Source organism: Saimiri boliviensis, chromosome 3 (assembly GCF_048565385.1).
Source record: "Saimiri boliviensis isolate mSaiBol1 chromosome 3, mSaiBol1.pri, whole genome shotgun sequence".
Taxonomy (NCBI): domain Eukaryota; kingdom Metazoa; phylum Chordata; class Mammalia; order Primates; family Cebidae; genus Saimiri; species Saimiri boliviensis.
In genome coordinates this window covers 37,798,689-37,826,216 of record NC_133451.1, presented here as the reverse complement: position 1 = coordinate 37,826,216, position 27,528 = coordinate 37,798,689, and the positions used below count along the sequence as shown (strand labels likewise).

General features: G+C 37.5%; 1 protein-coding gene and 1 long non-coding RNA gene across 4 annotated transcripts in view; one reads left to right on the top strand and one right to left on the bottom strand.

Moving 5' to 3' along the window:
• Positions 1-8,023, top strand: part of LOC141583984 (uncharacterized) — a 60,516-nt gene extending 52,493 nt beyond the window's left edge. The window contains exon 3 of the long non-coding RNA XR_012516821.1: positions 6,512-8,023. This is a non-coding gene — a long non-coding RNA (uncharacterized LOC141583984). The remainder of the gene's footprint in view (positions 1-6,511) is intronic.
• The window catches only part of KLHL5 (kelch like family member 5), a 92,076-nt gene that overhangs the window by 6,912 nt on the left and 57,636 nt on the right, over positions 1-27,528 (bottom strand). For all 3 annotated transcript variants that reach the window (XM_039468346.2, XM_039468347.2, XM_039468348.2), the window contains 5 exons: positions 24,961-25,147; positions 18,653-18,877; positions 12,630-12,792; positions 6,533-6,745; positions 4,460-4,631 (listed from right to left, as the gene is read on the bottom strand). In XM_039468346.2, the coding sequence (XP_039324280.1) occupies positions 4,460-4,631; positions 6,533-6,745; positions 12,630-12,792; positions 18,653-18,877; positions 24,961-25,147 (960 nt within the window). The remainder of the gene's footprint in view (positions 1-4,459; positions 4,632-6,532; positions 6,746-12,629; positions 12,793-18,652; positions 18,878-24,960; positions 25,148-27,528) is intronic.

The following is a 27,528-nucleotide window of genomic DNA, read 5'->3' as shown; positions in this document are numbered from 1 at the left end:
CAGCTAATTTTTTTGTATTTTTAGTAGAGACAGGGTTTCACCATGTTGACCAGGATAGTCTCGATCTCTTGACCTTGTGATCCACCTGCCTCGGCCTCCTAAAGTGCTGGGATTACAGGCGTGAGCCACCACGCCCGGCTGCTTTGTACTTATAAATGTTAAGGTATGTACTAAAATATTTTTGTTAAATGCCAAAATGACTTCCTAATCAGTTTGACCCCTAGACCAATGAGTAAATTTTAAAAACAGGTCAGACTTCAGTTTTAAGAGAATTCCCAGTAGTCGTTCATCTGAGTCAGTTGTTTTGATCACTGTAAGTCTCTTGGAACAATCAAATAACCTATTTTAAAACCATATCTATTTATAGCATTATAGAACTGACCTCAAAAATCATTCAAATAAAAATGTCAGTTTGTAATTAGTAGCTTTTCTCACATCACCCAAGACATTTACTGTCTACATTGTGAATACCTGACACTGTCATGACAACCAGCTAGAAAGTGTAGCTTAGAGAATTTGTTAAATACAGTGCAATCACCTCTTGCTTTGAGGTAAGGCTGGTGATGAGGTGGGTGGTGGTTTAGAACTTTGTCATCTTGTTTTAGTGCCTATAGAAATGTACATCTGTCAGAACACTGAAAGGAAAACTTCAATTTTTTTTTTTTTTTGAGACAGATTCTTCCTCTGTCACCCAGGCTGGAGTGCAGTGGCCCCATCTCAGCTCACTGCAACCTCCGCTTTCTGGGTTCAAGAAATTCTCTTGCCTCAGCCTCCTGAGTAGCTGAGACTACTGGCCCACGCCATCATAACTGGCTAACTTTTGTATTTTAATAGAGACAGGGTTTCACCATACTGCCCAGGCTGGTCTCGAACTCCTGAGCCTGTGTGGGATTATAGGCATGTGCTGGGATTATAGGCATGAGCCACTATGCCTGGCTCAGGAAAACTTATTTTTCAGATACTTTGATAATGAGTTCACATTTTTTAGGTGCTTTAACATAGTAATACAGGTGGCTTGCAAGCAAAATAGCTATATGGACACAGATTATCAATTTTGATACAGGGTGATTTAGCGTAAAGTATTAAGTATAAATGATAACAAGTCTCAGATAACTGGCTGATAGGGCTTAAATCATATATATAACTGGACTTAGGGCTTAAATACATGTCAGGAAAAGAGATTCTTCTCTTTTTGGGCTCCTTGGATGCCATTCACAACTATTTTTGCCATAGTGGGAAGCTGATACTAGGTAATCATTGAATTTCTAATGAAATCTTGTAGCTCTCACTCTAGCTCTCAATCTTCTCTCTTCCTCCCCTCCACCAAGTGATCTCACTTAAGAAATAGCATCAAGCCCACACAATCCAAGTCCTTTTTTTCTATCCTTCTCTTCACTTAAAAATCCCCTGTACCTTTCTGCACTGAAATTCTCATCTTTTCCCAAGTCTTGGAGGGTACAATCTTCCTTTCAGTCTGAGGATGAGCAGTCTGCTTTTTTTTTTTTTTTGAGATGCTAGGCTGCAGTGCAATGGCATGATCTTGGCTTACTGCAATCTCCACCTCCCAAGTTCAAGCAATTCTCTTGCTTCAGGCTCCTGAGTAGCTGGGATTACAGATGCACACCACAACACCCAGCTAATTTTTATATTTTTAGTAGAGATGGGGTTTCACCATGTTAGCCAAACTTGTCTTGAACTCCTGACCTGAGGGTGATCTGCCTGCCTTAGCCTCCCAAAGTGCTGGGATTACAGGCATGAGCCACTGTGCCTGGCCCCCGTCTTTGCTCTTAATTCTGTTTCCTGCCCTTTTCTAAGAAAGATGCTCTTCAGTTTCACTTTCTTTCTTGTATCTGAAATCTCTCTCTATCCTCTTGTCATCTCTATTGTGGAAAAAAAAAATACTTGGCTTCAATTCTAATTCCACCATTTATTTGCTATGTGGCCTTGGGTCAGCTGTTTAACCTCTGTGACAGATTCCTTATCGTGTACACTGGGAAAATACCAGAACTCAACTTTAAATGGCTATTGAAGTTTAAATTCTTTAACATAAAGTGCTTACAACAGAGCCTGGTCTGTAAGATGAGCTCAATAAATACTAACTATCATCATCATTTAAAAACTGCATGCCTCTCCAGCTCCTACACTCTATTCTTCTGCTTTTTTTTTTTGAGATGGTGTCTCACTCTGTCACCCAGGCTGGAATGCAATGGTGTGATCCTGGCTCACTGCAACCTCTGCCTCCCAGGTTCAAGCGATTCTCGTACCTCAGCCTCCCAAGTAGCTGGGACTACAGGAGCACTAATTTTTGTATTTTTAGTAGAGACTGGGTTTTACTGTGTCGGTCAGGCCGATCTCCTAACTCCTGGCCTCAAGAGATCCTCCCACCTTGGCCTTCCAAAGTGCTGGGATTACAGGCATAAGCCACTGTGCATGGCCTCTTCTGTTTACTTTTTAAACTGTGTGCTGGCTTCTGCTTCTATCAGATTCTCTGAGGGCCCCACAACTTTACAAATGATAAATCTTCATTCTTTGTTACACTGTTGGAACTCCTACTCCTCCCTTTAGATGCTCTACTCCATTGTCTTCTGAGAACTTCTCTTACCATTCCTTTCCTGTGTTCTTCAGGGACCACACCTCCCAATTCAACCCAGTGAGTGTGTATAGAAAGAAAGATCAACAGGACTTGGCAGTAACTCTTGAATCCACCTACATTGAATGCTTCAAGCCTTGCAACTGAAGCAATCCTCTAAATATTTTTCCTTTTATCCATCTCTCACTTCCCCTGCCCCCTCCCAACCTACACGACCCCAACTGCGTCATTCTCTCCGTTGAAAGTTTCTGCTGGCTTCCTGTTACCAAACTCTTTAGCTTGGCCTTCACACATCCTCATTCTTTGAAAAAATTATTATTATATAATTAGAGATAGGGTCTTTCTCTGTCGTCCAGGCAGCCTGGAGGGCAGTGTTATGACCATGGCTTACTTCGGCCTCAACTCCTTGGCTCAAGCTATCTTCCCGCCTCAGCCTCCTGAGTAGATGGGACTACAGGTGCATGCCACCACACCTTGCTCATTTTTCAAATTTTTTTGTAGAGACAGCATCTCACTTTGTCACCAATGCTGGTCTGGATTCCTGGCCTCAAGTGATCCTCCTACCTTAGCCTCACAGATTGGGGTCATTCTGACCCCAATCTTCCCCTCCAATAAGCACTCTTTCTCCTCTCAAGCGTAGATCCTTAAAACCAGCCACACTTCAGTACGTTTTACAGAATTCTGCTTTGGTGACATTTCCTTCACATTTTCTCACAATTTCTTCTTTCCAATCTTTTTAAATTGGATCAATTCACTATGGCTTAGTTTAAATCCCACTTCTTTCTCACTAAAGCTTTCCCCATAACCACTTTCTCTCATTTCCTATGTCACTTACTGCCTGTACCATGGGACACGAAATGCCCACTGCCTTGTGTGGTGGGTTCTCCCCTTGCACATGTAGAGCTTACATACCTAAGACCAGGCGTCCCCAAACTACGGCCTGCGGGCCACATGCGGCCCCCTGAGGCCATTTATCTGGCCCCCCCGCTGCACTTCAGGAAGGGGCACCTCTTTCATTGGTGGTTAGTGAGAGGAGCACAGTATGTGGCGGCCCTCCAACAGTCTGAGGGACAGTGAACTGGCCCCCTGTGTAAAAAGTTTGGGGACACCTGCCTAAGACCTTAGGTTACATGATAGCGGGGCTTCTCAGAAGTTCTGCTTTCTTGACAATACTTACCATTGGTCCTTGTATACAAGAAAACCTTGCCTTAAACATTTATTGTCTTTCATGTACCAAGTACTGAATTGGGTGTTACAAGCACAAATTCCTGATTCTGTTCTTGGTGATGATAAAAGCAAAGATATCAAAAGATCATTCTTAGATGTGCTAGACCCTCCCAGAAATACACAAGGGTAAAATTCCTTCTGTCAGATCAATGTTGTCAGATCAGGTTTCTTACTTAATGTAATTTAGGGTTGCCATCTTTATTAGGTTATCAGGACTTTAATCTGCTCCCAAATATCAATGGCTTGAGTATTTAAAAATCACTGCTCATGCATGGACAAGTTGTTCAGAGTTTTCTGACTACTATCCCTGTTTTTATTTTCCAGTCTCCCCTCCCACTGTTACAGCCCTTCTGTAGTCCTATCGGCTTTAATCAGGTTAGAACACTTCATCATGCAAGTGGGTAGCAGATCATTAATAATTTCTCTGAGTATTAACTTACCTCTCCAAAGTAACTGTAGATTTTAATTATGTTATAAAATTAAACATTGTCTCTTTTTCTCATCTTTAATCATGAAGTGATTGTCTTATTTATGCCATATATTTTAGAATTGGACAAGATCAAGGGGATCTATTTTACCAAAAAAAAAAAAAGTTTCAATAAAAAGAGAGTCAGTGTGATAATGAACCATGAAATGGCGTACCTGGGTCCACTCATTTGTCTGGGGATCATAAGCCTCCACGGTATTAAGGTATGCCTGTCCATCATATCCCCCAACAGCATATAACTTATCGCCAAGTAAACAGACCCCCACTGCATCTCTGCTGATGCTCATTGATGCTACTGCAGTCCACATGTCTGTTTTGGGATCATATCTGAAAGAAAATTTTAGAACCAGAGCTGACATTATTCTTAAAATATTTTATGTAAAAACAGTTTTGTTCTTCATGTCTCTCTTCTGACTTATTATCTACTATGTAAATCAAATACATTTGAACATATTTTAGAGAAGAATACCAATATTTTTCTGAAAACTTTAACTTACAGTATTATATTAATAGATGCACTTAACAGATGTGTAACACTTAAAAGGAGCTAGTATCAATACTGAAAGCTGCTTTCAGACCTTCGATTACCTACTGAAATGTGGGGAAATCAATGCATTAAGCTCTCTGTAAGATGACTTACAGCTTCAATCATTGTAGCTGTCCATTTTTGGGCTTTCTTTTCCTTTCATGAGATGTCTTAACTAGATTGCCCAAAGTTGTACAGCTAAGAGCAGATACATCATGCTAAGATGACTGATATTGCTCCCAATATTTGTTGTATCAATGAACAGCTTTCCACTGAGTGTAGTAAGACACTCAGTCCATAATTAATGGGGCAAAGTATATAAACACTTCCACATTCCTTTCCTGGGCAACAAGAAACGAACATAGGTCTGAACTGTTTTCCCCTCAATATAAGTGAAATGCAGTTGTAACTTTCCTGCTTTCTTAAACAACACCAACCAAGTCTGCTTATTATTATACAGAAAGCACTTGTTATGGTTTGGATGTGGTTCATCCTACCAAAACTCATGCTGAAATTTAATTGCCAGTGTAATAGTGTAGAGAGGTGGGGCCTGTAAGAGATGATTAGGTTGATAAGATGGATTAATGTTTTTCTCCTTGGTTAGTTCTTGTGTGAATGGATTAGTTCCTGTGAGAGCAGGATGTGTAAGTGAAGCTGCTTTGCATGTTTGAATGCTAACTTTCCCTTCCACTTCTCCAGCATGTTATCACACAGCACAGGGCCCCCACCAGAAGCTGCCAGATGCAGCCACCCAATCTTGGACTTCCCAGCTTGGAGAACTGTGGGCTAAAGAAACATCTTTTCTTTATAAATTACTCAGTCCTGGGTATTCTGTTATAGCAATGGGAAATAGACTAAGATGGTGCTCATTAACAAACTTTGACTTTACTTTTTATCTTCTTATGGTCACTTGATCACATCCAACACACACGTACGCATGCACGCACACTCTCTCTCTCACTCTATCACACATGGGCACACTTTAACTTCCTATTTTTCTTTATGATCCAAAGCCCTTAACAATGCCTTAAGGGGTCTACATAGTCTGCACCCCCCCATTCCACCTCCTTTCCTGCCACTCTCTCCCCATCACTGTTTGCTCTCCAGCCATAACAGCTGTCTTTCAGTTTCCTGTATGAACAATATTTCTTTCTGCTTTTAAGTGTTCAGACAAACTCCTATTGATTGTACCTCCTAAATCCATTCAACTCTCTCTATTCCTTGCACTAGACTAAACATAGTAACTGGGAACCTGACCTAACATCCAAATCTTCCACTGCTATTTGGCTCTCTACTTGGTGCCATACTTCAGTTTCGTGAGGCTGGTTTGGAGGACTTAAGTTTGTAAGCCTTATTACTAGCTTTTTATTTTATTATATCAAAAGGCACTATCCTTTTCTCTTTTTACTTAGCCTACAGCCCTTAAGTCATTCTGCGTAAAATTCATCAAGCTTCTCCTCTTATTAGGTCCAGTATCCCATAGAAAATAAAACTGCCTTGCCTGTAGTGCATGCTCAATAAAAACTTATTTTTCTGGAAGTATTAGTTCTTGTGAGAGCAGGTTGTTATAAAGTGAAGTTGCTTTGCATTTGTGAATGCTGACTTTCCCTTCCAATTCTCCAGCATGTTCTCCATATATACATAAGTACCAGAGACTTATATATGTATTTTTTGTTCCTAGTTTTCCTTCACAGGAAATTACCTCTCCACACAGTCTGAGAGTCTGGAAGTCAAGTTGGATGCCGGAGCATCATGCCCCCCTATAGCATACAGCAGTCCATTCCAGGTCGTCACTCCTACGCCACCTCTCCTTTTTGACATCTGTGCACACAGTGTCCACTTATTAGTATGAGGATCAAAACATTCTACTGATTTCAGACAAGAACTTCCATCACGACCACCAACTGCGTAAAGTCTGTAAAAAGAATAAATGAAATGATAAATAAGATTTTGCTATTACGCTTAGAACAAAGAGGCTATTCTTACATTATTAAACACTGTTAATGTGTGTGCTATTAAAGAAGATATGCTATGTGTTTACTGACATGTTTGTATCATATATCACTGTATATATACGAAAAGGAAAACAAACTGCACGTGAAGGCAATGACAACCATTTCACCACCACCATCTCTTTGACAAGTCATCATTGATTGTAATATGCACTGCAATTCTAGAGATGTTAAAATTTGTGTCTTAGAATAGACAAAATATGGTGTTTAAATAAACCATGTTTTTTTTTGTTGTTGTTGTTTTTTGAGACGGAGCACTGTCACCCAGGCTGTAGCGTAGTGGCGCGATCTCAGCTCACTGCAATCTCCGCCTCCTAGGTTTAAGCAATTCTCCTGTCTCTCTACAGGCATGCGCCACCATGCCCAGCTAATTTTTTTCATTTTTTGTAGAGATGGGGTTTCACCATGTTGGCCAGGATGGTCTTGATCTCCTGACCTCGTGATCCACCTGCCTCGGCCTCCCAAAGTGCTGGGATTATAGGCATGCGCCACCATGCCCAGCTAATTTTTTTCATTTTTTGTAGAGATGGGGTTTCACCATGTTGGCCAGGATGGTCTTGATCTCCTGACCTCGTGATCCACCTGCCTCGGCCTCCCAAAGTGCTGGGATTATAGGCATAAGCCACCGTGCCCAACCCACTTTTCTTAAATAGTTAAGGCTGTGTTATCAACGAAAGAAATGAATCTTCTCTGAGCATGTACCATAGGCTAGAGACTTTACATGTACTAATTTAATCATCACAGTGATATTATGAGAAACTGTTTGAATCCCTGTTTCATAGGTAAAGAAGCAAGGGTTCATGGAGAGTAAGAGACTTGCACAGAGTCACCCAGTAAGAAGCAGAATCAGGACACAGAGTTTTAATAATGAACAGCTGGACAGTCAACACAGTCAGGTAGAATATACTTGTAATATTGAAATAGGAGAATAAAAGTACAGCTTGACACAATGGCATAAAAAGTAACGTTTGTTACATGTGAATAATGATCCTTCATTAATTTAAATTACTGCAGAAAAGGTATAGATTATCATGTGAATGACCTAAATGTTACCTAGCAGATCAATTTAAATTTATTATCAATCAATACGCTGCACTAATTTGAAATAGTCTATTACTCTGAACCTAAAACATTGTAAAATATTTTAAATATTTGAATACAGTATTCCTTGTAAAGCAAAATTCCTTTTGTATTTACTATTTATTTGGGAAGCTCTCTATAAATATTTTTCTACTAGTTTTTTAAAAGAGTAAATTTACTTTGTTGCTCATTGAAAAGATGATACATTTTGAATTTACAGATGCCTTAGTTAATATTTAACTATTTTGATCATTTCTCAAGAAACAATATTTTAACTATCCCAAATTTCTGCCCTTTAAAACTCCAGGTATTTATATTTGAGTAAATCCACATACTTAAACACAGATTTCATAATTAAGGTATGCCATTATGTTACTCAAACTTTTTAAAATAATAGATGACCATATCTTAAACAGCAACTTATGGTTGTAGCAATATCTCGTTCTAAACTTAAACTATATTACTAGTATGAGAATGGAAATTTATTTGAAACTTATCTATTAAAATTTATCTTAAGGCTTATCTGTTAAAAACTTTTACCTATTACTTGTTTACGTTCTAGTTCTTAGTATTATTCTTATCTCCAGCTAACACTTGGTAGAAGAGTTATCTAAATATGGATCACAAAACATGAGAAGGCTTCAACAATTAGGGAGTATCAGTAATTTAAAATAATTTTCACATGCATATGTGTGTGCACATGTGTGCACATCCACAGACACCCACACACAACAGGCTTTAAAGCATCTTACCCTCTTGAACAGTGGATTCTTGGGTCTTTACTGTGAAGAATGGTATAATACAATGATTAAGAGCATGAAGTCTGAAACCAGACTCTCTGGGTTTGAATTCTGGTTCTACCACTTACTAGTTGTGACTATGGACAAGTTATTTAACCTCCATCTGAATTTAATCATCTATAAACCCTACTTCATAGGATTATTGATAATTAAAGTACTTTGAACACTGCCTAGTACATGATAATCATGGTATAAACATTTACAGAGGAAAATTAATTCTGTCTCTGTGTTCTTCTAGAAAATAGCACTTATAGGAGATTGTAAGTGTACAAATAATTTTTATATTCAGCTAATATTAAGGGTTAAAATCAATTGGTAACACTTCCTAAAGAATCATTATCTCAAGTAATGATTTTTTTAAGCTGTGTTCTAAGAATAAGATTCGGTGAAGAAATTGAGGGAGTCTAAAAAATGGTTCATTTGAATTTCAAATTTTAAAAATTATTTTTAATTTTCAAATATCACCTGGCTCAATTAAATGCCATGTAAGACTCAGAACTCATGTCTCTTCCCCATGATAGAGTCTATTACAATAAAAAGAGAAATATTATGTCAACCTGTGAAAGTATTGTACTACCTATATATATTTAATAATAAGATTTAGGTCTTGCCTGACTTTTAAAATTAGGATCAAAAATGCAAGTAGGCTGGGCATGGTTGTTCGCACCTGTAATCCCAGCACACTGGGAGGCCAAGATGGGAGAATTACTGGGGACCAGGTGTTCAAGACCAACCTGGGCAGCATAGTGAGATCCTATCTCTCTAAAAAAATTTTTTTTTTAATTACCCAGGCATGGTGGTGCATGCCTGTAGTCCCAGCTACTCTGGTGGCTGAGGTGTGAGGATAGCTTGAGACTGGGAGGGAGGTTGAGGCTTCAGTGAGCCATGACTGTGTCACCACTGTACTCCAGCCTGGGCAACAGAGCTAGACCTTGTCTCCAAAGTAAAAGGAATCCAAGTAGTTGGCAGATATTGCTTGAGATTCAACTTAGAAAAAAAAATTACTACTACTTTCAAACTATTTGGGCAATTTAACTGAAGAATTTTCCTGAAATTCCAATTAAATCACCCTAGCAGTTAAAATAACTGTTACCATTTCAGCCTCTTCTCTGTGAATCAAGATTTTCTTCATATTGGACAATCAAGACAACACACAGAAATAAGCCGAATGTTCTTTAAAATGTATTCTGTTCTTCAGCACTTACTCTTCCTCACAGATTTTTATAATAAGTAAATATGATAATCTTGAACTTGTAATACATTTTAAATAAGTTTAAAATAAACTTGAACTTCCATTTGCCTTTTAAATATTGCGGTATTTTTAAGATTTCATTTGAAAGAGATTTAACTACTAAAAATATTTGCCAGCCAGTGGCTTAAATGTAGCCTGAGCAATTGGAAATCTAAATAAGGCTTCTTTCTGTCAAAAATGGTAGGAAGAAAAGTTTTAACACTTTAAAAATTTTAAGATTTGGGAGGCCAAGGTAGGCTGATCACTTGAGGTCAGGAGTTCGAGACCAGCCTGGCTGACATGGCAAAACTCCATCTCTACTAAGAATACAAAAATCAGCTGGGAGTAATGGTGGGCGCCTATAATCCCAGCTACTAGGGAGGCTGACACGGGAGAACTGCTTGAACCCAGGAGGTGGAGGCTGCAGTGAGCCGAGATTGCCCACTGCCCTCTAGTCTCGGAGATAGAGTGAGACTCTGTCTTAACAAAAAAAGAGAAAGAAATTTTAAATAAGTTAAAATAGGCCGGGCACAGTGGCTCACGCCTGTAATCCCAGCACTCTGGGAGATCTGAGGTGGGCAGATCACCTGAAGTCTGGAGTTCGACACCGGCCTGGCCAATGTCGTGAAACCCCATCTCTTCCAGAAATTAGTTCGGCATGGTGGCACATACCTATAGTCTCAGCTACTTGAAAGGCTGAACAGGAGAGTTGCTTGAACCTAGGAGGTGGAGGAGGCTGCAGTGAGCCGAGATTGTGCCATTGCACTCTAGCCTGGGTGACAGAGCCAGACTCTGTCTCAAAATAAATAAATGAATAAATAATAAATTAAAATAACAAAACCCACAAAGATCAAGTCTCTTATTTTACAGAATAAAAAAATTGAGGCTAAGAGAAATGATTTGTTCTAAATCACAAAGCAATCGTAAGAGAGGGTTTATTATTGGTTTTCTTTCATCCAACTGCATACTTTCTACTTACTCCAGATTCTTTAGATGTACTATACTTTCAAAATCAAATTTCTTTTTTTTTTTGAGATGGAGCCTGGGCTCCAGCCCGGGCTCTTGTTGCCCAGGCTGGAGTGCCATGGCATTAGCTTACGGCAACCTCTCCCTCCTGGGTTCAAGCGATTCTTCTGCCTCAGCCTCCTGAGTAGCTGGGATTACAGGCATGCACCACCATGCCCAGTTAATTTTGTATTACAGGGTTTCTCTATGTTGGTTGGACTGGTCTTGAACTCCATCCTTAGGTGATCCACCCGCCTAAGCCTCCCAAAGTGCTGGGATTACAGGTGTGAGCCACCGCACCCTGCTTCAAAATCAAATTTCTTAATAGTAGATTAGAGATCCTTAGCTTCTGATATGATTAATTAGGTTGTCTCTGAATTATATTCAATTATACTTCAGGTGGGTTAAGGACTGAAATATTTCTCATTACAGCGTAAGAAAAGGTAAGAAGGTAAGATATTTCTATGCTTAGAAGTCTAAGCTACTGCAGGTCTGGAAATCAGGTTTAGAGAAGGCAGGGTTTTTTTGTCTTCTATTAGAAATAAGGGCTAAGAAATATGCTGCTGAACAAAAATTAACACAATGAATCAATCCCAAAGGTTTAAGCTAAAGGGTCAAAACCAAGAAGATACTGTTTCGTTTTCTTTTTTTCTCATTTACTAGATTCTTTAATGGGGGTGACTCTTATCAAAGAGTTTAGAAAGATACGTAATGATGAATTTTGAAGTGATTTTTTAGCTAAAATAAAGGAGGGGAGATATCAAATACATCTAAAAAGTGATTTCCATCTATCTTATCACATGTAATAGTGCTAAAAAAAGTATCAAAAAGTGGAACATAACTGATAGGCCCTGAAGAAACAGGATCGATCTTAGGTCCTAAAATAGAAAAAAATTTCACTTTTTAAAAATGTTTCTTGTAATCAATAACAATTCTATAAATAATTTTAATACATAACTTTAATTCTATTTTAACCTTGATTCATTTTTTTTTTCTGGAAACAATGATAAAGCATTCTAAATGAGCAAAAGATACCCAACAAATAACTTTTCTTTAACAACCACAGACGGCTTCGTTTTAAGGAAGAAGAAAGGACTAAAAAAAAGATATCTATTTACTCTCTGAGTAACTGAGAGCTATTAGTGACATCTCTACCTATATTTGTTTATTCAGAGCAGACAAGAGGCAAGAGAGAACCTCTTTATAAATCCATTCCAGTTTTCACCAGTTTTCCAAGATAAGAAAGAAAAGAGGTAAAAGTAAAGAGAAATCAGTAGAAAAGATGGAATGAATTTTTAGAGAAACAGACTATACTACTTTTAAAATACCATATATACTTTTAAACATAATATATAATATACTTTTAAAGTATATTAAAAAATATTTTAAAGCTATACCAGATTTTTACTGTACAACTTATTAAAATTAAATAATATACAATGTAAAATGTATTCACTTAACTAGAAATGTACAGTATCTACACATTAAAATGAAAGCCTAACTTAACACTGAACTATTTATATTTACAACTATTATAGAAAGAGGCATTCATTGTCTTAAAAATTTCTTCAAATCACTAAAAGTATTCATGTATATCTTTAAATTAGCAATGATACAGCTTAATAAATGTAAGGTATTCCATTTTAAATGGAACTTTAAATACTTCCTTACTTTCCACTTAGTACTGCCACACCTACTGTACTCCTAGGGGTAGACATAGTGGCAACAAAATTCCACTGGCGAGCCTGAGGGTCCCATCTTTCCACCGTGTTCAGATAGCTCCAGCCATCATGTCCTCCTACGGCATACATGGGACCTTCCAGTACAGCCACACCTATAAGGAGACACAACGACTTCATATTGGCTGCTGTCTTAAAAATCATATTTTAATTGAAGTATAAGTACAATAAGCTTTAAACATACAAATTGAACTGAGTAAACATGTATGATGTACACATGTGTCCTCCTCACTGTTCTGAGCAGGTGGGTGGGGTTGAAATAGCACTGTAGTTCTGGTATTAAAAAGTTCTAGAGACTAGCCGGGTGAAGAGGCTCACATCACATCTGTAATCTCAGTGCTTTGGGAGTCTGAGGAGCAAGGATCACTTGAGGTCAGGAGTTCGAGACCAGCCTGGCCAACATGGTGAAACCCTGTCTCTACTAAAAAAACAAACTAGCTGGGCATCATAGCAGGTGCCTGTAATCCCAGCTATTCGGGAGGCTGAAGCAGGAGGACTGCTTGAGCCCTCGAGGTGGAGGTTGCAGTGAGCCAAGATCATGCCACTGCACTCCAAACTGGGCAACAAAGTGAGACACTGTCTCAAAAAAAAGTTCCAGTGGCTGCGCATGGTGGTTCCAGCCTATAATACCAGAGCTCTGAGAGGCCAAGATGGAAGGACCTCTTGTGAAATCAGCTGGGCAACACAGCAAGATTGGCATCTCTACAAAGTTTTTTTTTTTAGTTAACCAGACATGGTGGCATCAACTGTAGTTCTAGCTAAGGCGAGAGGATCCCCTGAACTCAGAGTTTCAGGTTGCATTGAGCTATAATCATTCCTCCAGCCTGGATGACAGAGTAAGACCCTGTCTCTTTTAAAAAATTAAGTTTTAGAGGAAATATTTTTAGGTACAATTATTTTAAAACTGCACCAGATGCATACATTGCTACTAATTAAAACCATTTTTCAATAATTTGGATTTAAGATATATTTGGAAAAGTATTTTTATACCTTCCCCCCATTAATTAAAATTCATGAGATTTTACTGTAGTTAGATTTGATACCATAATCTATTGATATAACTCATCAGCAGGGAACTGAGCTAGATTCATTTGTCAATTTATTCAACAAATAAAGTACTAGACACTGAATAGAATGTAAGAGTTAAGGGCTGTGCCCTCATAAATCTTATAAGCAGGAAACAGACATAAAATATATTTCAGGTAATAAGTGCTGATTTAAAAAGTGGTGCAGAGTAAAAAGACAGAGAGTCAGGGGAGACCTTTCTGATAAGGTAACTTTTTTTTTTCTTTTCAGATGGAGTCTCACTCTGTCGCCCAGGCTGGAGTGCAGTGGTGCGACCTCGGCTCACTGCAACCTCTGCCTCCCAGGTTCAAGTGATTCTCCTGCCTCAGCCTACCGAGTAGCTGGGAATACAGGTGCGTGCCACCATGCCCAGCTAATTTTGGTATTTTTAGTAAAGATGGGGTTTCACCATCTTGGCCCGGATGGTCTCAATCTCCTGAGCTCGTGAGCCACCCACCTTGGTCTCCCAAAGTGCTGGGATTACAGGCGTGAGCTGCCATGCCTGGCCTATTAGGTAACATTTAAGCAGGAATGTGAATGAAGTTGGGAAACCAGACTTGGAGATAACTAGGGGAAGAGAAGATGAGGTAGAGGAAATGGCACAGCATGTACAAAGGTTCTGAGGTATGCTCACTGTGTCTGAGGGACAGCAAGGTGGCCAGTCCGGCTAGGCAGGGTGAGTAAGGGGGAAAGTGTAAGAGGTAAGGGAGAGTGTGGAGCCAGATCATGAAGGGCAGTCAGAGACTGCAGAAAAGGATTCTGATCTTATCTCTTATAAGGACTTTGGATCTCATTCTGATTGAGATGGAGAATGGTCTCCATTATGGCTTTGAGGTAGAGGGATTTAAGGAGAGGTGCAACATGATCATGGCCAGGTGAGATAAAATATGTGTAACTTGGGGGCCAAAAGAACCCGTGTATTACGGATATATTTTAATTTGTGAAATCACAGCCAGATAAGAAAAATACTTATCATTCATGCATGACCCAAATCAACATACTATTTCACTCATTTGTTACATATTGTGCCCTACCAGTACTAGCTTTTGGAGATTTGTGTGTGTGTGTGTATACACATATAAACACACATATATGTGTACATAGTATGTATACATATGTTACTTATATGTATATATGTGCATATATACATTCTGTGTATATATCTATAAACCAAAATAAATACATATTAAAATATACATATATAATATATACACATACTGCATACATGTTTATGATATATATGTATCTCTAACTTTACATGTATACATATATATGTAATATGTAATATGTCAAAGAGCTGGCAGAAAACTTAAGGGGTTTACCTAATTCAACACATTAAAAAATGGCTTTGAAAAGAAATTTTAAGCTGGGTGTGGTGGCTCACAATTTTAATTTTAGCACTTTTTGACAGGCTGAGGCCGGCAGATTTCTTGAGCCCAGGAGTTCGAGACTAGTCTGGGCAGCATGGTGAAACCCTGTCTCCACTAAAAATACAAAAATTAGCCAGCTGTGATGGCCTGTGCTTGTAGTCCCAACTACTAGAGAGGCTGAGGTGGGAGGATTGCTTAAGCCCAGGAGGTAGAGGTTGCAGTGAACCAAGAACGTGCTACTGCACTCCAGACTAGGTGACAAAGCAAGAACCTGTCCCTGCCCCCACCAACAAAAAAATTTAGCAGAAATCCTTTTCTGAATTAAATTTTCATATAATTACCACATAAAAAGCGATAAAAGGAATGTTTCTTAAATAAAAATTTGTTTTAGACTGGGCACAGTAGCTCACACCTATAATCCCAGCACTTTGGGAGGCCGAGGTGGGTGGATCACGAGGTCAAGAGATCGAGACCATCCTGGCCAACATGGTGAAACTCCATCTCTACTAAAAATTAGCTGGGCATGATGGCATGTGCCTGTAGTGCCAGCTATTCGGAAGGCAGAGGTTGCAGTAAGCTGAGATTGTGCCACTGTACTCCAGCCTGGTGACAGAACAAGACTCTGTCTCAAAAAAAAAAAAAAAAAGTTTATTTTATAAGCTCAAATTTGTAACAGTTATTTAATTGTAAGGTAATTTAGTAAGAACATTGCTGTTTTGAATGACACAAAAATTTTAAATTAGGGCTTAAAGAAGACAGTTTTGAGCTATGTGATCATTTTCCTTTCAACTTGCTACAGTTCAATAGTCTTTTGTATGGCACCTGGAACTAATGACAGTATTCAATGCACAATGTCACTTGCACGAAACAGCTGGACCATGAGCAACCCTATTCTATGCACTATATTCATAAGAATTTAGCCTGTGTTAGAATTACATTTTCTTCCCCATAGTAGGGGAGGGGTAAGCACGAAGTTGAATTACTCTACTTACCCTGGATTTTATGGTCAACCCAAATTTCTTTTTTTTTTTTTTTTGAGACAGAGTTTTGCTCTCGTTACCCAGGCTGGAGTGCCATGGCGCGATCTCGGCTCACCGCAACCTCCGCCTCCTGGGTTCAGGCAATTCTCCTGCCTCAGCCTCCTGAGTAGCTAGGATTACAGGCACACACCACCATGCCCAGCTAATTTTTTTGTATTTTTAGTAGAGACGGGGTTTCACTATGTTGATCAGGATGGTCTCGATCTCTTGACCTCGTGATCCACCTGCCTCAGCCTCCCAAAGTGCTGGGATTACAGGCTTGAGCCACCGCGCCCGGCTCCAACCCAAATTTCTAAGTCTCATTCATGCTTAACTTATATTTTCCCAGTCTGTGCCTATATAATAGTTGATTTTATGGACTCAAGAGTAATGTTTTACAGTTTACTTTGTTAAATTTCATATAGTTAATTTTAAGCTCTTTCTCTCAATGTCTTTGCCTTTAACCTTCTGGTTTTATTTCCTTATCAAACTTCACACTTAAGATGATCTTTCATTGAGAACTAACTACAACTAGTGGAAACCCATGCCTCTTTGATCTTTTACTGTACCCACCATCATACCCATTTTTTTTTTTTAGTATTTAAAATATAATTTTTAATTTTTATTTAGAACATGAATTTGCTTTCGGATGCTCGCTCTGCCAGAATGTACCGAGATGAATTAGACGCACTTTGAGAGAAAGCAGTCAAGAGTTGATAAGCTTAAAAGTGCAGTCAGCAGATATAAAGAGAGACTACATGATATTGAATTTTGTAAGACAAGAGTTGAGGCACCATACCCATTTCAATCTTCATCCCTAGGGAGTTTTTATTACTGTCTATTGTTATTTGGGGGAAGCTTCTACTCTGGTGATCAGTATTTACAAATTGAGTATTGTACAAACTATATTATCTAAACTCAACTATACCTTCACTGCTATTGATCCATCTTTTGTGTGTGTGTGAGAGAAAGACAGATCTATTGCCCAGGCTGGAGTGCAGTGGCACGATCACAGCTCACTGAAGCCTTGACCTTCCAGGTTCAAATGATTCTCCCTCCTCAGCCTTCTGAATATCTGGGACTACAGGCCCAAGCCACCTACGTTTTTAATTAAAAAAATAAAAATTCCCAGTCAATTTTTAAATTTTTTGTAGAGCCTGTTTCTTTCTATGTTGCCCAGGATGAGCCTCAACTCCTAGACTCAAGCAATCCTCCTGCACTGGCCTCCCAAATTGCTGGGATTAAAGGTGTGAGCCATTGCATCCGGCCTCATCTTTTATGACAGCCTATCAAATTCTTTATTGCAACCTTTGAAACCTTTTCCAAACTGTAGTATGTTGACAACATGGCCACAAATTCTTCTTTCCCTGAGTTCACGCCTTTTTGCAATGTGACTCTGTTGTTTTGCCCATCAAGTGGAAAAGTCTATTTCTCCATTCTTTGAATTGATGCTTGCCCATGTGACTTGTTTGGGCGATGGGACATTAGCAAACATAATGTAAGTAAAAGCTTGAAAAGCATTTGGGCATTAGGGCTTCCTTCTCTTGCTGCTTTGAAATCCTGTGACTACCACCATGTGAAGCAAGCCTGAGCCAGTCTGCTGAATGATTAGGGCATGTGGCCTGGTTGCCTCTGTTATCGATTCTGACAACCTGCCTACTACTAGACATCCTAGATCAGCCAGCCAGCTTGACAGTCCAGCAGAGATTTATGAAAACTCAGCAGAGATCATCCAAGGCAGCTCAGACCAGAAGAACCACCCAGCTAACCCACAGATCAATGAGCTAAAAAAAAAAAATTGTTATTTTAAGCCTCGAAATTTAAAAATGGTTTCTTATGCAGCAAAAGCTAGGTGATACATACACATCTGAAGCCCTAACTTTATTCCTACTTCCTTCACTCTCATCAAACTATTTCACTGAGAAGAGAGACATCCCTAAATTCTCTTTCATGCATCGTAGAATGAGCTGTCAGTTCACTGAAGGTAACGATAGCATCTTCTTCATCTTTGTATATCCCAGAACAAAGAGCATGGCACATGCACGTGCTAATCAACTGTCTTCCCAGTGAATTATTGAATAAAAGAATAAAAAGTCTCTATCATTACACTGTCTGTGCCACCTAAGTTTTTCTGGGTTTTTAAATTCATTTCTGCTTAAAAACTAGGGGATACAGATGAAAAACAATAATGCTAAAGATTTTTAAATAAGAATTTCGATTAGGTTAAATAACACTAATTGTGAACACAGACCACATATGTAAAAAGATGGCCTTTCAGACCATGATGCTACATTAAAATCCTTAGATATCTATGTTTTCGCCTGCAGTAGTTGCTGCCACATGTATATAACTGCTTGTGTTTTGAAGATAATGGAGTATGTGAGGCATGCTTGTAGCCTGCTGCTGACTCGGCGGCTGCCACACTGGTCTTTTGCCTGTTACAGAATGCTGTGGGAGTCCGCTATGTGATATTTTGAGTGAACCTGCATAGCTATACTTACCAAGGCCATGTCTATGTGTGGACATCGGTGGCATCACACTCCAAGTTTTTGTTTTGGGGTTGTAGCACTCTACAGTATTCAAAGTCTTCAGTCCATCTCTTCCTCCAACCACATACAGTTTGTCATCTAGCACTGCAACACCGAACTGTAGCCTCCTCCCATTCATATTTGCTACTGGAGTCCACATATTTGTACGGAGATCATACTTTTCAATGCTTGTTGCTCCTTCATAGTCATATATAGAAGTTATATAAATAAAAATTACACTATGATTTATAATTTTATGAAATTACATATATAAAAATTTTATTAGCATTGAAAATAATTTGATTATATTTCATGAAGGTCCTGCATGATCTAGTCTCTGCCTACATCTGTGACCTCATCTCCTACTATTCTCCAGGGCATGCACCAGGCCCCAGTAAGAAAAGGTCAAATAGACAAGGATTACCTGTCAAAGGAGGGTGAGAACCAACACCCACAAGTGGGAAAAAAAGCAGAGGAGTTAAGTGTCATGGAAGCCAAAGGAAAAAAGTTCTTAGCAGTAGGTCTGCTAACAGTATCCTACTGAGAGGATCCAGTAAGATGAAGACTAAGAAGTATTATTGGATTTAGCTAATGACTTCAGGGGGAGGTTCCTTATTCAGTGGCTGAGATATGACTGGGAGGTAAGGAAACACAGACCGTGAGTGTAGAAGATTATTCTGAGAAGTCTGGCTATCAAAGGAGAGAGAGAGAAATTACTAGAACAGTTGAAGAAGGTTTTGTTTTGTTTTTAAAATTGGAAAACTCATAGTTTGACTAAATGTGAATGAAAAGGACATAGTTGAGAGGAAAGCAGGTAAAAATACAGGAGATGAAAGGGATCACAATGAACATAATGAACCACGAAGTTCCTAGGGAGGCAGGAAAGCACAGCACCTGGGGCATAGGCAGAGGGGCCAGCTTTCACAGGAGGGGAACATACTCTGTTGCAATAAGCAAGGACAGGGATAAGTACAGAAGAGGTACTTTGGGAACTATGAGGGTAGGGAGTTCAGGAAGTTGCTGTCTGAAGGCATCTATGTTTTTCTTTCTTTCTTTTTTTTTTTTTTTAAAGAATTGGAAGATTCTAGGACTCCTTTATTCTCTTATGAGTAAAACGAGTGGATTTTTTTTTTTTTTAAAAAGGCCCTCTAAAAAAACCCAACCTCCAATTGTGAAGAGTTCAACTACAACCCATTTCTCTCTTCTAAGCTTCTAATACAACATGTAAGCAGTGCTAGCTTTACAGAATTATAATCATGACTAACACTTATTCTGAAGTGTTTGTTATAATTTGGTCATCAGAGCACTAGTATTATTGATCATTTCCTAAAATTTAGAAATAGTTTTGTTATACATATAGAGTTTCTCATGTTACAGTTTTTATCATTTTTTATTTATCCTACAGAATGCTGAATTATTTGGGATAACAATTATTTGGGATATACATATATGTGTGTGTGTGTGTGTGTGTGTGTGTGTGTGTATGCATATTTATATATCTATATAAACATTTATATAGCTATAAATATATAAAACATACAGAAATATAAACATTTATATAGACAGAAATATATACATAAATATAAATGTAAATATTTTGTGTTTACATATTTATTTAATATATTTATAAATTATATATAAATATGTAGTTATATAATATATATTTATTATATATATTTATATTTTTTTGAGAAAGAGTGTTGCTCTTTCACCTAGGATGGAGTGCAGTGGTATGATCTTGGCTTACCGCAATCTCTGCCTCCCAAGTTCAAGCAATTCTTGTTTCTCAGCCTCCCAAGTAGCTGGGATTACAGGTATGCACCACCAATCACAACTAATAATTTGCATTTTTAGTAGAGACAGGGTTTTGCTATATTGGCCAGGCTGGTCTTGAACTCCTGGCCCCAAGTGATTCTCCTACCTTGGCCTCCCAAAGTGCTAGGATTACAGGCACAAGCCACTTTGCCTGGCCTTCACCTAAGTATTTTTCATAGCACCACATGGAGTCCCTTATACATACTATAGCTGTTCAAAAATATGTTTAAATAAATTTTCTTCATAGTTTTATCTATAGTGAGGTTTTTTACTTATATACTTACAATATCTGATGTAATAGTGTATTTCATTAATTATTCTAAATTTGATCTTAAAATATTCTTCCTTCCATCAAATAAATCAAATGAAATTAGAAAATTCCTTCCAAACAAATACAAAGCTAATCGTCTCTCTTTAAGAACACATTTAGGAAATACTTTTCTTTTGAATTTTAAGTTATTTCTTTTAGATCTAGTTTACTAAGCAGTATCATAGTTGTATGAATTGGTAACTAAAAGTTATTTTGCTAATTTCAAACATAAAAATATTAAAATGTAGTCTCAGGTATATATTTAAATCTGAATATCAAAAATTTTAAAAATCCTAATAATTGTAAAATCTATTTAAACACTTGGGATGTCCCTAATTTATACTGAAGAATTAACCTTTTATTAAAAAAAAGCAAAAATATATTCTAACATTTTCTTAGTGGCTGTTTGGAGCCATTATTAACTTATTTGTTCGGCCCTATACTAAACAGATATATGAAGGGACCAAAAGCCCAATGGTCAGACTACCATCTGACTAAGACAAACTGCTCTTCCTTATAAAGACATTGGAAATAAATTAGGACCAGCCAGGTAGCTTGAACAGGATAGGTCAGAAAATAAAGTTGGTCAAACAGAAGGGTCAGATTAGAGAAAGTCTTAAAAGCCAGAATGAGGCATTTGCATATTATATGATAAGAAATAAAGACTGCTGGAGTTTTTGAGCAGAATTAATCACATGTTCACTGAAGAGTTAATGGAGTAGAGTATCATCTCCAAAGCCAAAATGCCTGTTTGCATCTTGATCCTATCACTCACCAATTGTGTGATCTTTGGAAAGTTACTTCAGTTCTCCAAGTCCTAGTTTCCCTATCTATAAGAGAGAACTGTTATGAAGATGAAATGAAATAATATAGTCTAAGTGCTTAGTGTAATGCCTGCCACATATTAACAACATAATGAATGCCATTCCCTCTAAATTAACATGACCAAAATATGTAGGCTGACAGAAGGCTAACTGGAATTAGAAGGATGGCAGCAGAAATTTGTAAGAATTAGACATAAGACCCATTTGAAAAAAGACCTGACAGCTCTCAGAATTTAAGGTTTGAGAGAGAGAATGAGACTTGCTTACTTTTGGTGCCTGGTATCTAGTCCCCTTCCCATGCTTGGGGAATTTTCCATTGTATGTATGAGCCTTGAGGGGAAGCAGGAACCCATCTCCCAGAAAGCTGAAAAGATTGCCTTTCCATCTACCAAATTTGAGTTAAAAGCTGAGCATCAAATCGATATTTTATTCAAGTTGGAAAAATGAGAATAAAATCAAAGTGACGGTATTATAGATAAATATAGAGCTAACAGTTAAAGCCTTAAAAAGGAGAGAAAAAGACAGAGGGGGAAGAAGAGTGCTAGTAATGACCATAAAAGCTAGCACCAGTCCCAGGTACATAGATGATACTTAATAAGAATTTGCAGATTATCTGAACAAAAGAATGTTGAAATATCCCTAATCGATTATCTTGTTTATTTCTGTACCATGCAGTCATCAGGCCTATGTCTAAAACTTAAGCATCTACAAATAAATAGCATTATGTTATATGTTATTTGGGTTAGAAAGTGGTAGGCAGGAGGCTGCTATTGAATGGTCACGGAAGGCCTCCTTGGTAAGCTGACATTTGAGAGATTTGAGTGAATAATTTCTGCTAGGCCCTTCAATATCTGGGGCTAGAGTGTGCCAGTGAGAAGATCAGCTAAAGCAATATCCTGGATATGGATAAAATGGCCTGTTAGATTAATGAAAAGGCTGATGGGGTTGGAATAAAAGCATCAGTAAGGGAAGAAGTTTTAATAGAATGAGCTGACATCAGAGAGGTAGCCAGATGTCAGAGAGAGATTGTAGGAAATTGCAGACTGCAAGTACTAGGAATTCAAAGAAAGGGGAGATCAATGCATATTAAGGGCTAATACACAGAAAGCTTCTAGCATAATACTGGCACCCAGCAGGCACTGTGCAGTGTTTGTTGCTATTATTTTTAACTATTATTACTTTTTTGAGACAGAGCCTTGCTTTGTTGCCCAGGCTGGAGTGCAGTGGTACATACAATTTCAGTTCACTGCAACCTCTGCCTCCTGGGTTCAAGAGATTCTCCTGACTTAGCCTTCTGAGTAGCTGGCATTACAGGCACTTGCCACCATGACTGGCTAGTTTGTTTGTTTGTTTGTTTGTTTTTTTGGTATTTTTTTAGTAAAGACAGGGTTTCATCATGTTAGCCAGGTTGGTCTTGACCTCCCAACCTCAAGTGATCAGCCCGCCTTGGCCTCCCAAAGTGCTGGGATTACAGGCGTAATCACGGCCTATTTTTAATATTAATAATAACTGTTGTTAATGCGGTACAAAGAATTCTTAGATACCTTTGACCCAGATTTCCCAAATGTTTACTTTTTACTGTATTTACTATGTAGGTTTTTTTTTTTTTCTCCCTGAACTGTTTTAAGAGTAAGCTGTGGCCCGATGTGCTGGCTCACAGCTGTGATCTCAGCATTTTGGGAGGTTGAGGCAGACAGATCACTTGAGGTCAGGAGTTCGAGACCAGCCTGGCCAATATGGTGAAATCCTATCTCTACTAAAAATACAAAAATTAGTCAGGCATGTGTGGTGGCATATGCCTGTAGTCCCAGCTACAGGAGAATTGTTTGAACACAGGAGGTAGACATTGCAGTGAGCTGAGATCGCATCACTGCAGTCCAGCGTGGGTGACAGAACAAGACTTCATCTCAAAAAAAAAAAAAAAAAAACCCAGTAAGTTACAGAAATGATGCCATTATACCCCTAATACTCAGTGTATTCAAAATGACAAATTAGCTTCTTATAAGACCAAAATGTAATAATCAAAATCTGGAAATTAACTTTTTTTTTTTTTTCGAGATGGAGTCTTGCTCTCAAGACTGGAGGCTTTGCTCTCAAGACTTTGAGGCTGGAGTGCGTGCTGCAATCTCAGCTCACTGCAACCTCTGTTTTCTGGGCTCAAGTTATCCTCCCACCTCAGCCTCCTGAGTGTACTAGGACTACAGGCATCCACCACCATGCCAGGCTAATTTTTTTTTTTTGTATTTTTGGTAGAGATGGGGTTTCATCATATTGCCCAGGTTTTATCAAACTCCTGACCTTAAGTGATCTGCCCGCCCCGGCCTCCCAACATGCTAGGATTACAGGTGTGACCTACCGTACCCAGCCTGAAATTAACATTTATACAACACTATTATCTAATCTACAGACCTTACTTGAATTTTGTCATTTGTCTCAGTTATGTACTTTACAGCAAAAGAAAATCCAAGAGGATGCATTATAATAGCTGTCATGTCTCTTTAGTCTCTTATTATCTGGAACAATTTCTGACTTTTTTTTATACTTCATGACACTGACATTTTTGAATACTATAGACAGATAAGTTATTTTGTAGACTGACTGTCAACTTAGATTTGTTTCCTCAAGATTAGATTCAGGTTATACACTCTTGAACAGCATAGATGGGTGGCTAAGTTTGCCATGCATCCTCTCCTGCACAATGCTGCTGCTTAGTCTGATTTCTGTCAACATTATCTTTGATCATTTGGTTAAGTGCTGTGCACCAGGTTTTTCTACTGCAAATACACTATTTTACTCTTTGTAACTAGTAAACAAGTGGCTGAGAGACACTTTTAGACTAAGTATCCTGTTCTCAAACTTCCCACTAGTCTCAGCATCCACTGGTAATTCTTGGCTGAATTGGTTATTGGTGGTTACTAAATGGTAACTTTTGTAATCTCATCTTTCTTTCTATATTCATTCCTTGGCATTCTACTGTAAGGAAGAGCTTTCCTTTTTCCCTTGTTTATTTGTATCGATGTGGAACCATGGATACTTAATGACTTCATAGGATATAATCTTTTACTTTCATTTATTTTGATGCTCAAATTATCCCAGAGTTGGACAGTAGTAGCCCCTATAAGCTTTTTCCTGTGTCTTTTGACCTGTCTCCATAATTCTTTGAGCATTTCCTTACTTTCTGGTCTAGAGGATGTTACAGAATTATCTGGTACTTTTTCTGCCCCTGTCCTGCAACCAGCCATTTCTCCAATGAGTTCTTTGGCCATATATGTACTTATTAAAATATCTTTTTTTCTGTTCCTCCCTCCCCCAAATAAAAGATTATTTGATACCTTTTGTTGAATCCATTCCCCCAACTGCAAACAATGTACCAACAGTTGACTTCCTAGGTTTTGTCCGAGGACTTTGTAACATGGGTCTTCTCTCTGGTAATAAATGGTACTTCATTGCTTCCATAATGAGTTTCTGACATTCTATATCATCCCGGAAAAGTGCATTATTTTCCATGTCTGCCAGGAACTAGGAAAGAAGAGTGGGTATACATACTGAATGACTAAGAAATCAGTAGGGTTTACAGAAAAAAAATGACATCATTCTCAAATGGATTTTACATATTTTTTTAAAATTCAAGTATAGGCACATATTTTTAACTAAAATATGCAACATTTACAGGATTTACATTTTAAATTTCATTGAAAAACAAAACATGAGTAGCATAAATGGTATACTCTAAAATCTTAGTACTGTAGTGCTTATCTCTGGGTAGTAGGAATACTGGTGCTTCTTTTTTTTACTACTTTTCTATAATTTCCAGATTTTCCAAAATAAACAATTTTACTTTTAAAATCAGAAATAATTTTAATTGAAGAATAATTATAAGTGGGAGTTGACTAATTATACTGTGTTCACTTGACTTTTCTAAAGAATTCCACTAACAACTGCAAAAACAAGAGTTACAAATTTCTCAAGGGGCAAAGAACTAACAGTGACTGTTCTAAAAACATTAAAATCCCTTGTGTGTCATTGAATCCAATTTTATGTAAATGCACAAAAACAATTACAACTTGTCTTTTAAAATATGAAATTCTTTTAAAAAACAAAATGAAAATACGATCACATTGGCAAATAAAAAAAAAAAAACAAGTCTTTTCCTTTTGTGCTTGGTTCTCCATCGCCCCTCCCCATCCTGTAATTCTTCCCTGCCTTATAAACAACCTGGTGTGCAGCCTTTCTTATTTTCTTCATATTCATGCAATCCTCTGCTAACATAATTCTCATACATTTATATGTATAACATAAATATATGTAATAATTTTTAGTTTTCTCTTTTACTAATTGTCTTATTATATGCTTTGCTGCATCTTACCATCTTTGTTCAACGTTATCTCATGAAAATTTCTCCAGGTCTTCTGAAAAGGTACAGTTCTGATTTATTCTTTTTAATAACCGAATAATACTCCATACTATATAGATATGCTAATTTTTTAGCCATTTCCTTATCATGGACATTAATTTTGTTTCAGTATGTACAGACATATATTCACATGTATGTGTGTATGTATATATATATATATATATATGTGTGTGTGTATACACACACACACAAATATGTAAATATACTCTTTTCTGCTACTAAAAACAAGTCCAGTACAGATGTCTTTATGTATTAATTTTTACCTTTACAGGACAGATTTCTAAGAACTGAATTGACTCCAGGTGGGTCAAAGTGTATATGTCATGTATGTATGTGTGTGTGCATATATGTGTATTTATTTGTGTGTGTCTGTATGATAAATGTTGTCAGATTATTTTCCAAAGTGGCTCACATTTCATCAGCCATGTGTAAGAGCACAAGAGCAAGACATTCCTGCCGGGAATAAGTGTTTTAGCTCTTTTTGTCAATGATATCACATTTTTCCTTTAATTTGAATTTTCCTAAGTAAATATAAGCATTTTAAAATAATTTGGATATCTGCACTTTTTTCCTTCCTTTACCTGCCTCCTCTTTTCTACTATCTTTTGATTAAAAATTTGCAAGAGTTCCTTATATGACATGCACTGATCTTTTATTTTTCAACTGTATTTTTCTAGATTTTTAATCATTTGTCTATTAAGGTTGTTTCATAATACTTTTGCTATACAAATAATTTTCATTTTTAGGTCATCAAATATGTGTCTTTCTTTTCATAGTCCTGGTTAGAAAGTCTTTTTGTTTCAGTTTGTGGATGAAGTCTCCTGGATCATCTAGCAAGATTTTATTGCTTTCTCTCATTTAGGCCATTGATCCATGTGAAATGAAAATCCATTTCATTTTTTTTGAAATTAATTTTTAAATAGAGTATGAGTGGAGGAGCATTTTTATTTTCTTTAAGATCTATAGCTAGTTCTGTATTACTTATTAAATATCCCCCTCCCATTTTCAACTGAACTGAATCTTGGTCATATATTACATTCTCAAAAATTGATCTCAAACTATATGAGATTTGTTTTTTGATTCTTTATTCTGTTCTATCGATCTATTTGTCTATTTCTATTTCTAAATAGCATATTTTATTACAGCATCTTTATAGTATATTCTGATACTCGATATTGTTAAGTTTTCCCTCACTGTTAACTTTCATAGTTTTCTTGGCTATTTTTGTGCCTTTATTTTTCACATAAACTTATAAGAAATTTATCCAGATTCTCTTGGAATTCTAATAAGAACGACGTTAAATTTATTAATTAATTTTTGAAGAACTGACATTTTTATGATATTAAGACTTTCTGTTCAAGAAGCCTTTCCATTGTTGTATAGCTTTCTATATATTATACCTTTCTTTATTATATACATTTCTATATATTTTATTACCTTCACTGCTATTGGGAATGAATTTTAAAAGTTTGTCATATATGTTTTG